We start from the raw sequence: 14,907 nt of genomic DNA on the forward strand, positions 1-14,907 counted from the left end.
TAAAATAAAGACAAATAAGGACAAATAGTAAGAACCATGTAATGGGTGAAACAAGAGAACTGTTTCTGAAAACCTAAAGTAGGTTATTGGCAACTTCAGTGAAAAAAAGAAATATTGAAGAGCTATTAAAAAGAGGTATACCAGTAAATCAGGAGAGAAAGACTTCTACTATTACATTCTTAGAAAAAATAATTATGTTGATGCTTACATAAGAAATAATGGACCTAACTAGGTAATACCATTCATGGTGGATTTTTTAAAAAATATAACATTATTCTCCATCCTCTCTCATTTCTTAATATTGACAAATATGTAAAAACCAACAACCTAAATCTTCACAAAGATGGTATGCCATTAGGAAAAATGGGGAAACAACTCATCTATAAAAATGAAACAGTGGGAGGGACCTCTTAAATCTGATACATGTGCAACTGTGTTCTGAAAACCTAGCAGGCTCTTTGATCCTTAAAACAATTTTTGGGTAGCTGTCCCACATGCTGAGACATACCAAAGGCTTACAGACATCAGCACTAGCTTTGCTAAACTTGAGATGGCTAAGACTGGCATGGGGAGAAAACACCAGCGTTCCTACACATACGTTGCAATCTTGAATCCATGTAGCAACTTCGTCATCAGCAATGTCCTTGTTGGTGGCTGCCTTCAGGAGCTCATCGGTTCGACCCTCCTGCTGCTGAACTGTGGAAGCACACTGTTTGGAGTAGTCCTTGTATCTTTGCCAAAGTTGAAGTAGGGCTTTGCTGGAGTGCAGCTGCTCAGCAATCTCTTCCAGCAAGTTGTTCCATCTGGAAACAATAGCCAACACTCACGGGCAGATTAACACCTCTTACCAAATGCTGTTATTTGCTCTTTTATTTTCATGATCCTGCTTCATGTGGGAATAACTCAGAGATGTCTCATTTCTATTTGACATAATTTTACCATGTAATATTGTCCACTCATATTTCAAGGGAAGATAGTAGAAATGAGGTCCATCTTTGGGTAGACAGCAGTTTTAGTATCCTTCTAAGTCTCTTCACTATATTTAGTTACATTAAATTCATTTGTGAAAACTGAAACATTAGTAGAATAGAATCTATAAAGCTCAAATTCAAAATGCCAGCGGGTTTTAACTGTATCATTATTTGTAATAAGGTTGTGATACAAATAATGCATAACAGTGTAAAATAAGCATGTTCCATACCTCATATTGACATCTTTTAACGTATTGGTAAGCGTTTCTGTCACAGGTGGGTGACACTCTTTTAACAGTTGGTTGGTGACAGAGCCAAACCTCTGCAAGTTCTTTTCCTGTTTTTCCAGATCATCTTGAAGATTCTGCCCCAAAATTAAAAAAAAAAAAAGTGCCATAGATGACATGACAGGATGTAAATTCTAATAATCAAGTTTAAAAGTAATTTATAGCTGTTTCCATAAACATGTACATAAAAATACATAAACCATGACTTTGTTCCAATGCTTTATAAATTTTCTTTAGATAATCATTTCTTCTTTTATAATTTTGTTCTTATGGATGTGAAAAGAGATCCCGAACAACTAAATGTTCTTACAGTGGCATTTGGAATTCTGCTGGGAGAGCTCACGTGAGTGTCCCTGTCCATCACCTAGTAGGAAGCTATAGCTATGTGTCACTGCCTTTGTTATTCAAAGTCAAAACTCAGGTCTCCATTTTATTACATATCTAGAGTTGTTCTACCAGAAACTCCAAATAATGACCTTAAGAGGTCATGGCTTTTCTGAGTACCACTTATAAGTTCTGTCTCTGGGTGTTCTTCCTCTCAAAGCATATTTATTAGACAGGCTACAGACTTGGCACAGTCTTCTACCAAGGACTAGCGAAGGATCTTGAAGAAAAACATTTCCCTGCAAACACTGCTGGAGTGCTAGACTCAGTTCTTTTTTTTTTTTTAATAATAATTTTTTATTATATGTTAGTCACCATACAGTATATCCTTAGTTTTTGATGTAAAGTTCCATGATTCATTATTTGCATATAACACCCAGTGCACCATGCAATATGTGCCTTCAGTTCTTAGTAAAACTCTAGATGGCACAGGCTACAAAAACCCAGCTCTATTTAACACCGGTACTGCTTGCCACTAAATCAAAACCCATTCATATCTGAAGACAGCACGTGCTGGTGTTAAACACAGAAGAGGCTTCTAATCGCTTCAAAGTTATAAAATCTGTTTTCAACCTTACTATTCTCAAAGCAAATTTTAATGATTCTCCATATCTGCAACAACTATTTAAGGTTTAAAGAAATCATGGATACATACATTTTATCCCTCCTCCCTCCTATCCATCCCCAAGAAGAGGCATTCCCTGATCGGAGAGTCTGTGTATGAGGTCAGCAACATATAAACTTTCATTGCCAAGCCAGGGAAGTGGATTGATGTCAGGAGGGGACATGCTGGGCTCTTGCTGGCATCCCATTTCTTGAGAGCCTATCCTGCCCATCTCGTATCCCAGTCTGTATGCATTAGCCAGGGAGAAAGAGCGGCCACAGGTGAGAGTGCCCAGTCAGTGCGTGGTGCGCAGGGGAGTGAGGGCAGCAGCCGATTCGAAGGCGGGGGCCTGAGGTAGGAGACAGTGCTCTGCAGAGCCAAACAGCAGCGAGGTCATCCTGTATGAGTACAGTGATGATGGGCACACAGGAAACCAAGCAGTAAGTGCGAGAAAAAGAGACTTATGTGAACGCATCAGACAGACTACTGATATTATGCTGAACGAAAGGACTTGGCACAGTCTTCTACTTAATAGTTTGCAAGTTTACCATTTTGTCTATTTTTCTCTTTGTTTTCTTTGTTTTCTTTTTAGTCCCTGAGAATATGTTTGGAGAAGCAGGATAAAGACAGAAAGGGAAGACGTCAAGGCAGCAACAATAGACCAAGGAGGCTGGTTTGGATGTAAAATCATTTTATAAAACGCATTCATGTGGGTATTTATATAACAGAATTTTAAAAATCATTTAGTTAAATACCAACTAATCTGGAAATTTGGTATCCACAGGCAAGTGTGTTTAAGTTACAAATAAAGCAGGTAGGCTTAATTTTAAATATTTAAAAATAATTAAATGTAAACAATACACAGCAACATTCCAGGATGCTGTTCACGTTTGCTTTTTTTTTTTAATTTTCTCAAATCAAAAAGAATATTAAAGATGGGTTAAATTCATTCCTTACCTGAAGATTGTCTACCTGAACTTGTACAGCTTCTAAAGAGCCAGTCAGCAGACGGAAGCGGGAAAGAGAGTATCTGGCCTCCATGAGGTAGCTGTTTATCTCATCCAAGGCTACCTTGTGATTGTTCCACTGGTCAAACACGGACTTCAACAGTATCTTTAATTGCCCAACCTTTTGAAAGAGACAGATGCTTCTTATACTTGCATAATATTTAAAATTTTAAATATTTAAAATGACTGAATACATACTGAATTGATGGAAGCAACATTAATATTTAAGAACTTCATCAGGGTTTCAGGAATTATAAATAAACTAGAAAAAAAAAGATTTGAAAAGACAGAGCAACATTGAAATGCATGTCTTTTTGTGAATTTTTGACCACTTAGTCCAAATTAAAATGCTTAAAAAGGGTAATTTACAACCTTTGTACCTAAATATATGTAATATACATTCTATATATCTGGAAATATAAAAGTGATAAAAGATCAATATACTTAATACCACAGTTAGGAAATACATTAAATTATTGCTTTAAATGCATTAACTCATCTAATCCTTATAACAACCTTATGAGGTGGGTATAATGGTTATCCCCATCTTACAGATGAAAAAATTGAGGCACAAAGAGGTTATGAAGATCACCTGAGATCATACTATTGGAACATGAGAGATCTAGAGTTGAATCTAAGCAGTCTGGTCCCAGGAAATGAAATAAAAATCTGTCTGTCTATCTCTCTCTTTCTCTTCCCTCTTCTCTCTCTCTTTCTATTTCACATATGCACATAGGCACACACACACAGAGAGACACACAAACACTCAAATTCATATCTTAAGACAAAACATCTAAGAACATTCTTTACATAGACTTATCTGCAACAGAAAATTCAAGCTCTTAGTTTGGTCTGTATCATTTGGAAAGACATCTACTTTGGATTTCCTGAATGTCACCTTTAATCTTCTAAATATAATCTTTGAATAAAGTAGAAGTACGGCCATAAGTAAGAAAAGAGATCATATAAATTAATTTGTACCTGCATCCTCTGCTTTTGTTCTTGGTATTTGTAAAAAATGCTGAAACCAATCAAGCTACTATCTAATGGGCCAACGGACTACGAAAGTGCTGCCTCAGAAATGGTGTAAAGCCCAGAGGTGCAGACAGGGGTGAGGACCTACCGAGTCTATCCAAGAAAGTAAAGCCAGGAGATTAACCAGAATATTTAAATAGTTTATTTCTTCTTTGTATTATTTTTCCTCGGTTTTCATGAGAAGATGTTTCTGTGAATGAACCACTTGATTTATTTATATAGCAATTTATTTCCAAGATTTGTGATGATTTATAAAAATGCATAAAATTCAATAAAACAGATATAAAACTGGGTTAAAGATAGGGTAAGGACAGACTAGAAGGCTGCACCAGGAGGGGTACAGAGACTGTAAGAAGCTGTTTGCTGGGCCATGGGTCCCAGTCACTTAACCTGCTTGTGCCTTAGCCACCACCTCTGCAGAGTTGTGGACGATAACTACTCGCACGGGTGTGTGCACAGCAGTATTTGTTGTTACACATATTTACTAATGGAGACTTCAGCACTCCATTAGGCACAGATTTACCAAATGTCTTCGTAGAGGTTACATTTTAGTGAGAGAAATTTAAACAAAAAAGTAGGCTGCATCCTCTGTTAGATGTTGATAAATAATCTTGATAAAAGAAAAGCAGAGAAGAGATTCGGGGAGTGGGAGGTACGGATGTGGAAGATGTGTCTTAAAGTGGAAGGAAAGCCCTCTCTGAGATGGTGAACTTGAACAACGAGCTTGCAGAAAGGGAGTAACCCACGTGGCTATGTCAGGGAGCATGTCCAGGTGGAGGGAAGAGCCAATGTAAAGCCCCTGAGTATGGAACATGCTGGTGGAGTTCAAGAGTAAGGAGAGACCAGAAGCAAAATGAACTTGTGGGACAGCAGCAGAAGATAGGTCGGAGAGACTGTGGGAGGCCAGGCCCTGGGTCCTCACCAGGTTTTGGCCTCATTTTGAACAAGACAAGAAGCTACTGGGGGGCTTTGACCAGATGACTGGTGTGATCTGGCTTCCATTTAACAGGACCTCTCTGACATGGAGACCACTGAAGTAATCAAGGCCAACAACGACACTGACTTAGACCTACGCGTAGGCTATGGAGATGGGGGGAAGGGCTGGATTCTAGGTTTGTGCAGAAAAGGCGGCTGACAAGATTGCTGATGGACCAGACGCAGGGTATGAGAGAGAGGACTCTGTGTCTTCTGCCTACTACGCAACCGGGCAGAGCAGTCATTAACTGAGACAGCAGAAAGCGTAGGTTCATGAGGGAAGAACAGGGGTTGGTTTGGACATGGACATTTGAGATGTCTACTGGTCACGCAAGAGGAGATGTCTATAAATTGGATTTCTCTCTCTGTCTCTGTCTGTATCTAAAGTTTAGGAGAGAAATTCAGGCTAGGGATATACATTTGAAAATTGTCTATACCTACACAGTATCTGTGCACATGAAAATGGATGGGATTACTAAAAGAGTAATGTTCATAATAATGTTTATTATAGGAAATATCCAAAGCTAGACTTTATTAAAAAAGAGGTTAATAGGGGCGCCTGGGTGGCTCAGTTTGTTAAGCATCTGACTCGATTTTGACTCAGGCCATGATCTTCCAGGTTGGGAGAATGGAGCCCTGCATCAGGCTCCACGCTCAGTGGGGCGTCTGCTTCCCCTCTGCTTCTCCCCCTACATGCACGTGCATGTGTGCGCTCTCTCTCTTCCTCTCTCTCACAAATAAATAAAAATCTCAAATAAAATAAAATAAAATAAAATAAAATAAAATTAAATTAAATTAAATTAAATTAAATTAAAATAAAATAGGTTAATGAAGTAGACTTAATACAAAGAGATAACACGGAGATTCTGTAACTATCTACTCGGTTATTTTAGGAAAATCAAGACACCATGACATGTTTGGAGTCAGGTCTCTGCATGCAACATTACCATGTGGTCTAAATTTGCCCAGGTTTGGTTGAGCTCCCGCAGCGTGCTCATGACAACACCAGAGACTTCTTCTTTCTTGTTCTGAATCAAAGCAAGTCCGTTCTGCTCAATTTTCTCTACCTCTTTTTCTTTTGCTCTAATCAAATCTTCTAGATCCTGAAAGATTAAAAATAGTCATTTTAAATTGTTCTATGATCGAACTCTGTGGTGCACTGAAACTGAGCCATTACAGCCTCATATCCCCCCAACTTTAAGTAAAATTTGATTACCCAATAGATAAAGACATGGCAACATGTAATTTTTTTTCAAGAAGTTAGAAGAAAAGAAATATATGTGGGAGATGGTAACATGATTTATATTCTTAAATTCATGTTGGAAAAGTTACACACAGTCCTGGGCCATTGGATGAAATGCAATAGGATGGTATTCTCAGTATCTGAGTTTAGATTACATTTCTGCTATTATTAAGTTGTGCCACTTTAAGTTAGAAACTTCCACTGGGTCTGTTTCTTCAGACAGAAAATCAGAATCTCTTTTAGCCTTTCTTTCTCCCTGATTCTATGTGATTTGAAAGGCTATAGGCTTTTTTCCCCCATGAATCAAATCCTTATTGTCTTTGGGACGTGCATTCATAATGGTCAGTATGAAATCTTCAAAAAAGAAAATACAATGAGGCAACATTCTGGAGTTCATCCTTAACCATACATTGTAGTCCTAGTTTATATTTTAATGCCACTGGACCTTTGGAAAGCTTGGTATGGCAGGCTGAGACTGCTATCAACATTTTATGGATGAATAAGTGGGAGATCAAGTTATACAACCTGTCCTGGGTTACAGAGCTGGTGAGGTTGGGAGATGGGATTAGCACCCAAGCCTTCTGAGCTTACTGACTCCCAGCATGGTGTTGGAGGCAAGTCCCCAGATGTGACTTGTGGAGAGGACGTAAATCCCAGGTTCAGGCAATGTGAGAAGCCATATATTAAGGCACGGTTGCATGTTTATATTCAGAAATATATTTACAGAACTAGAGATGTGGATATGTAGGCCTTGGAGGTTAAAGTGAAGAAAATTCCAAAATAACATATATGAAATGTTTTTTAAGCTGCTAAAAACTTGGCAAATGTAGGATAGAATTAGTCTATTCAGTTATTTGGTAATCAGCCATGAGTTAGTACTGATTTATTTATTTTTCTTCTCCTTAATTATCATGAAGCTATTTTTTTCTTGATGTTTTAATTAGAGATTCATGCAATTAGTTGCCTGAGGAGATCATTTTTGTTTTTAATATTGTATTTTCATTTCCACTTCATAATTCTGTCAATATTTTGACAGCTTTGATAATTAACCAGAGAATGAATATAGTTATTACTAGGGTTATAGGTCCTTTACACAGTATGGAAAACATCATTAATTTTATTATTTAAGGATTTCTTTCTCTACTTCTTTAAAAGGGTAGCCATAAACAATCCTTTCAACGTGTCTTTAATATGATTCTTAAATTCAGCCTTTGGAATTAAATTTATCCTATTTATTCATAGATGTTAACTTTTTTAGGGAACAATATTAAATGAATGATCCATTGCTTAAAAACACATCTCTAAAATGGCCCGCATGCTTATGTTGGCATAAAAGCAAAACCCAGGAAGGAAACAAAACTGAAATATATATTTTGTACAAAATAAAAGTGTGTTTTCCTTTCCTTTCAATAATAATTAAAAGATGATTCTGTTTCTGATCAATGAAGAAAAAAGCCAAACCTAACATTTTTTTGTACAATAAATCACCCTTAACTTGAGTTAATTCATAAATGTTATTTTTTATGTTGGTTTAAATTAATAAATCACCTCTGAAAGAGTGGGAAAATATTCAAGATGTTTTAAACAAAATAAAGCTTAAATCCAGTCACCGATTTAAGTCTGCTGGCTCGAATTTCACACTTTGGTCCAGAGGAACAGTTTCTCAAAAATGACAATAAATTTTTATCAAGGTTTGTGGTATTGCCAAATAGAACCTGCCATTAAGCTGTTATGATTTTTATGTGATGCCCCAAAATAACTGTGTGGGTTACTTTCATTCTGTTGTTTCAAGAAAAATGACTACATTTAAAATCACTAATTGGCATTGTGTGTGAAGTTCTTTAAACCACATCTCAAGCTTTTCCTCCTGACACTGCCTGGTGTGACCTTCTGCGAGACTGAAATTTGGGTCTGTAAAAGTAAAACTTGGCCAAGCTTCCACTACATTTTCTGATAGTAACATCTCTGTTAAATAGAGGACATAGTCATGAAAAGAAACAAAATGGAAAATGGCAGAAAAAAAGTACATGAAAGAGAAGAAAAAAATAGTAAGAAAAAGTAGGAGAGAAAGAAGAAAAAAGGAAAAGTTAATGTATACAATTCCAGTTTTAACAATAAAGTTTATCACAAGGACATAACAAAGAAACCCTAATCTTACTAATGCTAACACTTAAATGATCTTTTAACTTTAAAGGAAACATTTTAATTTAAGAGCTTAAGAGGTCTGACTTCTCATCCCTCAAAGTAAAATTGTGAAATTCTGGATTTTTTGGTACATTTTGATATATAAAACTGATGGCCAAAATTAGAAATACTACTGGCCCCTGGAAAACTGGAAATGCAGTGAGACTAGCTGATGCATAATTTTGGTGTTCAGTCTTTTATACATCCTTCTGATGTGAAGCATTTTTTAAATTTCAAGGTATTTCTCTATATGATGGTTTTCTTTGCCATTTTTATGCACTCTGGAAATTACAATCCATTAGCTTGTCAGCCCAGCACAAGGGAATCTGCTCTTCCTTTTCTGAATGGAAAAGCTTTAACTCAGAGCTTAAATATATCTCTCTTTATGTATGTCCCCAGAAAAAAATGCTACTTGGAAGAAAGATCATTATGAAAGGCCTTTCTTTTTGGAGTCTACAATATGAAAACAAGATTTGGGGAAAGGAGTGTTTCTGTAGAGCTCTTTCACAGCTGAGTCTTCAATTGGTCTTTAGAAACACTACAGAGAAACATCAGAGCTGATCTGTACATTAAAAATTATTGAATTCTTTTAAAATTTTATTACAGTACTACCTGTAATACCTCACATTTCTTTTGTATAAACGAGAATACCTGAGCAAATGTTAAGTGTTCCGAAGTCACTGGAAGACATGTACAGTGTGCTCGCTCCACCTAAACCAGAGATTCTTATCATTAACAACAGAACAAGCGGCTGCTGCTGAATGCTTCCCATGGGACATGGGACCCTGTCACCTACAAACACTCCTGAGACCCGAAAACAGAATTCATTCAAGTCTAGTGCTAACTTCCCTTAACAGGAGATAGAAGAGAAGAGCAAGGTCAATGACATTTTAAAGTGAGTCCACAGGCTAATCCTGAACCTGGGGCCAGTCTATAGGTTCTGCAACAAGTTAATTGTATTAGAAAAATATTAAAGAGGCTTGAGAGATCTGATAACAAATGTAGCATGTGGACATTGTTGTACCCTTATATAAACAGATTAACTGAAAAAAAAAACCATTTTAAAGAAACCTGAGGAAATGGTATTATGAGTTGAGCACTGAATAATATTAAGGGATTATTGTTAAAATTTTTGTGGTGATAACGATGTTATGGTTATATAAGAAAAGGGCAACTTCTTAGAGATGTGTATTGTAGTATGCTGGAATAAAATGATGTGATATCTGGGGTTCACTAGAAATTATTTAAGAAAAGAAACAATTCAGGCAAATATGTCGAAATCTTAATAATTATTACATCTGATAATCAGTATAGAAGGGTTAGTAGTATTCTCTCTAATTATGGGTAAGTCTCAAAATATTCATAATTTCAAATTATTTTAAATAGGTGAAAGAACATAATGGTTAAAGAAAAAAATAACCCTATACACTCACATAATCCCAGAAATTCATTACCAAACAAAACTTTTTTCAGTATTTCACTCTCAACCTCCAGGGCCTGAGAATTCCTTTGGTAGATGCCATGAAGCTATGACATATGCCTGCCAGCCACCTGCTCAAGTTACCTGACAGTCTTTCATTGCGTTGTGAACTGAAGCCTGATCTCCAATGCGATGCTGTTGCTTTAGTCTGTTTTCCTGGGTTTCATACCAAGTTTTCAGACTTTGTACATTATTTTCATATTCTGACCAAGATTCCAATAAGCCTTCCAACAGCTGGATCTGAAAAAACATAATGAAACGAAATGTGTAATTTTATTTTAAACTCAAGCCACTATTTCCTCCAATTTCTCAAGCCACTATTCCCTCTAAATTAAGAATTCCTCAAATACAGCTTATTGTACATACGATTAAAAAATGAATCTTACCAAGTATGGACCAGGGGCTAGTATCGATAAGGAAGTAAAGAAGTCAACTTAAAAGAAAGGCAAAAGAAGTTAAGAAGCATCTTTAAAAAGTAAAACAACGTATAATAGGTGAAGAGTAGAGGATGTAGAAGAGAAAATAATGAACAAGAGTAAGGGATGTTTAGAGCAATGGGATTCAGTGGTGTCCCCTGCAGAAACATCTGCATGCTCCGTGTACCTATACTACTCGGGAAATGAGTTTTCGTTAGAGAGTGTGTCTGTTCTTGGCATTTTTGCACAAATATGGACAAGAGACCACTTGGCTTACCTTCTCAGTCACTAGACCCTGCAGGATTTGCCAACTTTTATTCATGGCTCCAAGCTGCTCAGCAAAATCAGTCTTATCGCTGCGTTTACTTTCCACATCCTGACTACTGATTTGTAGCACGGACTGATTGACAAAATCAACTGTCAACTGTTTACAGTTAATATCTATCTTAAAACCCTGAAAAGTGAAGGGAGAAAATAAGAAAACAAGATTATGCACATAAATATTTTATATTTTATCAGGAATTGGAAAGCCTCAAGTAACTTTAAGATTAATATTATCATTTCCATGATTTAGTCCAAATGGCAAATTCTGTGTATATTTACATAGCTCATTATTTTCAGAAGTTAAATATATATAATATACGACCATCCTGAATTTATAAATTTTGAATATGTAAATATACTGAATTTGAATTTATAATTGTTTGTAAAATTTTGAATTTATTAGTATGTTGAATATAAATATATGTATATATTTTAGGTAGGGGATGTAGAATTGGATAAATTATATAATGTCATTATAACATATTTATAAATTATAGCATTTTTTTCTTTAAAATTATCTATTTTTTTTTTTAAGTTTCAGATATAGAATTTAGTTATTCAATCAGTTGCATATAACACCCAGTGCTCATCACATCACCCAGTTACCCCATCCCCCCACCGACCTCCCCTTCAACAACCCTCAGTTTGTTTCCCAGAGTTAAGAGTCTCCCATGGTTTGTTCTATGATTTTTTAAATGACACAAAATCATATTCAAAATCATTCCTAATACTGGACAACTTTCCTATGTCTACAACTAGGGAGGCAGTTTTCTTACTCTTGTATCCCTATCTGGTCACTATATATGAAATATACATTCCAAAATCTGATGTCCATAATTTGAGTTTTTGAGTTCTTTTGAGTAAAACAGTCCTAAAATATGAAAAGTTAAAAGAAAAAAAATGTTCCATTACCTTATATTTCTGAAGGTATTCATGAATTGCCTTGTAACCTATTGAATTTTTTATATTCTCTTCATCCTTTTGAATAACATTTTCCATGAGAGAAATCCAAGTCATAACTTCAGAAATGGCATGGCGGGAAGGCAGCTTATCCATTTGGAGCTGCCCAAGAAGAGACAGAACAAGACACAAGTATTAAAATTCAAGCCAGACTTCTGTCAATCTAAAAGCCCTACATTAATACTTATTCATGTACCAACAGAGATAACAATTCTTAATGACATCTTTGGATCTTAACCTCATTAGAAGCTTGAAATTAAACATCAGGCAAACAGTGAACAATAATAGTCATCTTATGTTCACTTGACATCCAATACTATAAACATTGCATAAACATTAACTAATTAATCAAAATACCAGTAAGAAGAAAATATTATTCTTATTTTATAGCTAGTTTTATGAGTTAAAAAAACTTAACTACAAAACATTCAACAGATGTATTTTATTAATTATCTTGTAAAAATTTCTGTGTATTATGACTTAGGAATGTTAAAGGAAGAAAGAAAAATACCACAATACAAACTATCATTTTCTAGATTTTTGGCACTCTTTTATTCCTAAGAGCATGGCCAATTTCTTTACTCTTTAACTAAAATATACTTTGAATTTTAAATCTTACTTGAACTATTATACATTTTTGTAGATATTTATTATAATGATTTGGAGAAACAAAAGCAATCATTTAAAATATTTGTGGACTTCTATATGGTGCAGGAAGATATAGAGATGAATGTGAGATGTTTCCTGCCCCCTAGAAATGTGTAGCTGCTGATTAGGAGGGTAAGACAGACATTAAACACAGCTATCACACCTGGTAGAGTGATGAATATCAAAGAGAGATAAACACACACTGTCTGGGATCCAGGGAAGGGAGGTGTATTTCCAGATAAGGGAAGTACTTACATTTATTGAATGCCAGTTGTTCTATTGTAAGGGAGATTATAGGTCTTTTATACATATTGTGATTGAATCCTCAGAACTATTCACTTTATGAGGGAACTGTAGGGACCCACATCTTACTCATGAGGAAACAGAGTTTAAACAAGGCCAGATGAAGCTTCTGCTACACACACACGCGCACACACACACACACACACACACACAAAGAGTAAAGAAGTCCTTGGAAGATAGACATTTGTAGACATGGCTTTGTTGAACAGTTCACTTTTAGTACGCAGAACGATAAAAGAGAGAAAGGGCAAAACGTCCATGACAAAGCTGATTTAATTTTGTAAGTAAAAGCAGATTAAGCACTCTTCCCATTTAATACTGCTTAAATCCACTATTATGATTTAAACCTATGCTTATTTCTATACCTGGTGGAGCTTCTCCTGGACAGTGGGAATATTTGTCAGCAGGTCAGTCCACTGGCTATCAATGTGTGACAGCTCTGAACGTAGGGCAGCTGTGTCCACTTTCTTTAATCGAAGAAGCTGATTTCCAGTGCTCAGAACAGATGATTTCAGGGAAGATTTGGCATCCACTTCTTTGGAAAACTCCTAAAAGAAGTAGCAATGTTCAAACCAGGATTAAATAGTCCGACCTTTAATTTAAGGAAAGAGAACCATTTTACTACATGAACAATTTTTCTTTACATCTTGAAGGGAAGTTACGGTAAGCGCTCCAGAGGAAAACAAAAGAAAGCACACCATTGCCTTGAATGAAAGCCAAAGTGTAGCCATTCCTTGAAAATTGCTTTAATGAGGCAATGTCGAAGCCTATTATTTTGCATAATTACTGACCACACATAGTTAACATTGACAAACTCTATAGCTTGGCTTATTAAGTACAGAAAATTGATTCTCAGGCTTACCAGGAAAGCATTTAGATGATCACGGACCATTTCCAGTTCTTGTGGGACTGTCACAGATTGTTGAGTCCAAAATTCTAGCCTGTCTTTTGCAGACTGTAACCAGTGAATAAGTTCTGCAGATTCGCTTTGATATCTGTAATTATGTTAATGAGCCTATTAAGTAAACATCCACTACACATCTCTTCTGCTAACCCACGTTAGTCAGCAATACCCATTGTAAAAACAAGAGACACAACAGGTTTGGGAGAATAGAGTCTTGCATTCACACTGTCAATTTCCCTTCAAATTTATACCATAAGCAAGTTTCAGCTTTCCCATTTCTAAGCTGAATGTAAATGCACACACACACACACACACACACACACACACACACATACCCCTTTCTACTACTCCTTCACATTGAGGCTATTTAGAAAATATTAAAGTTCTTAGAAAAAAAGGTAGTATAGAAATAGAGTATTCCATCATGTAAAATCAACCTCTACTTTTCCTGAATACTTCCTATTGGCCTTAAGAAACTTTACTTTCTCAAACACCCTTTCCTTCTATCTCTCCTTCTAAGGTTTTACTTTGACCACCCATGTACCATCAATAGGCCAGGGAGGATCAAAGGTCCACGATAAAGTGCATTAGGCACTTGCTTCCTTGCCCACTTCTGATGATATGTTTATGCAATTATATAAGAATCCAATTGTGGGCTTTGTTTTTGCCCTTACTTTCCACACTATCATCTTTTTCAAGTCCCATACCCACTCACCTTATAAAGACTCTAGCACTAATCGAAAATGATGTATATTAGTCATTGTAGTACCTGGTCCAGTGTTTCAATACTGTTTCCAATCTGTGAAGCTCCTTAGACACTTTGTTGGTATTATTTAACCAGTGTTCTCCAAGTTGATTTAGCTGGCTTTCTAGATCTGAGCAGCTAATGGATATGAGCAGTCGTTTCCCATCATCTAATACTTGATATAATTTGGGCTGGTATTCATTAAGGCTGGATTTCAAATGCTAAAATTGATTGAAAATACTGGGTTAAAAGTTTGGACAATGCAGTTTTTCTCTTTAAGAATTTAGTTTCTCTGGTCACCATAAAGTTCCTACTCCCTGTTAGTCAGACTTCACTATTTGCACCCAAGTAAGATTAGAAACTTTGAGATGGCTCATCCATATCTAAGTATAGATGTACATTTAAAACTATCAAGCTATAAGAATATTGTGACACCA

The 14,907-nt window shown here is 36.0% G+C and overlaps 1 protein-coding gene across 14 annotated transcripts in view; it reads right to left on the bottom strand.

Annotated features, from left to right (window-relative positions):
• Positions 1-14,907, bottom strand: part of SYNE1 (spectrin repeat containing nuclear envelope protein 1) — a 437,003-nt gene that overhangs the window by 84,930 nt on the left and 337,166 nt on the right. For all 14 annotated transcript variants that reach the window (XM_034669323.1, XM_034669329.1, XM_034669326.1 and 11 more), the window contains 10 exons: positions 14,495-14,691; positions 13,684-13,816; positions 13,187-13,369; positions 11,823-11,972; positions 10,864-11,040; positions 10,255-10,410; positions 6,211-6,366; positions 3,204-3,374; positions 1,202-1,335; positions 599-803 (listed from right to left, as the gene is read on the bottom strand). In XM_034669323.1, the coding sequence (XP_034525214.1) occupies positions 599-803; positions 1,202-1,335; positions 3,204-3,374; positions 6,211-6,366; positions 10,255-10,410; positions 10,864-11,040; positions 11,823-11,972; positions 13,187-13,369; positions 13,684-13,816; positions 14,495-14,691 (1,662 nt within the window). The remainder of the gene's footprint in view (positions 1-598; positions 804-1,201; positions 1,336-3,203; positions 3,375-6,210; positions 6,367-10,254; positions 10,411-10,863; positions 11,041-11,822; positions 11,973-13,186; positions 13,370-13,683; positions 13,817-14,494; positions 14,692-14,907) is intronic.

This window comes from Ailuropoda melanoleuca, chromosome 10 (genome assembly GCF_002007445.2).
Source record: "Ailuropoda melanoleuca isolate Jingjing chromosome 10, ASM200744v2, whole genome shotgun sequence".
NCBI lineage: Eukaryota > Metazoa > Chordata > Mammalia > Carnivora > Ursidae > Ailuropoda > Ailuropoda melanoleuca.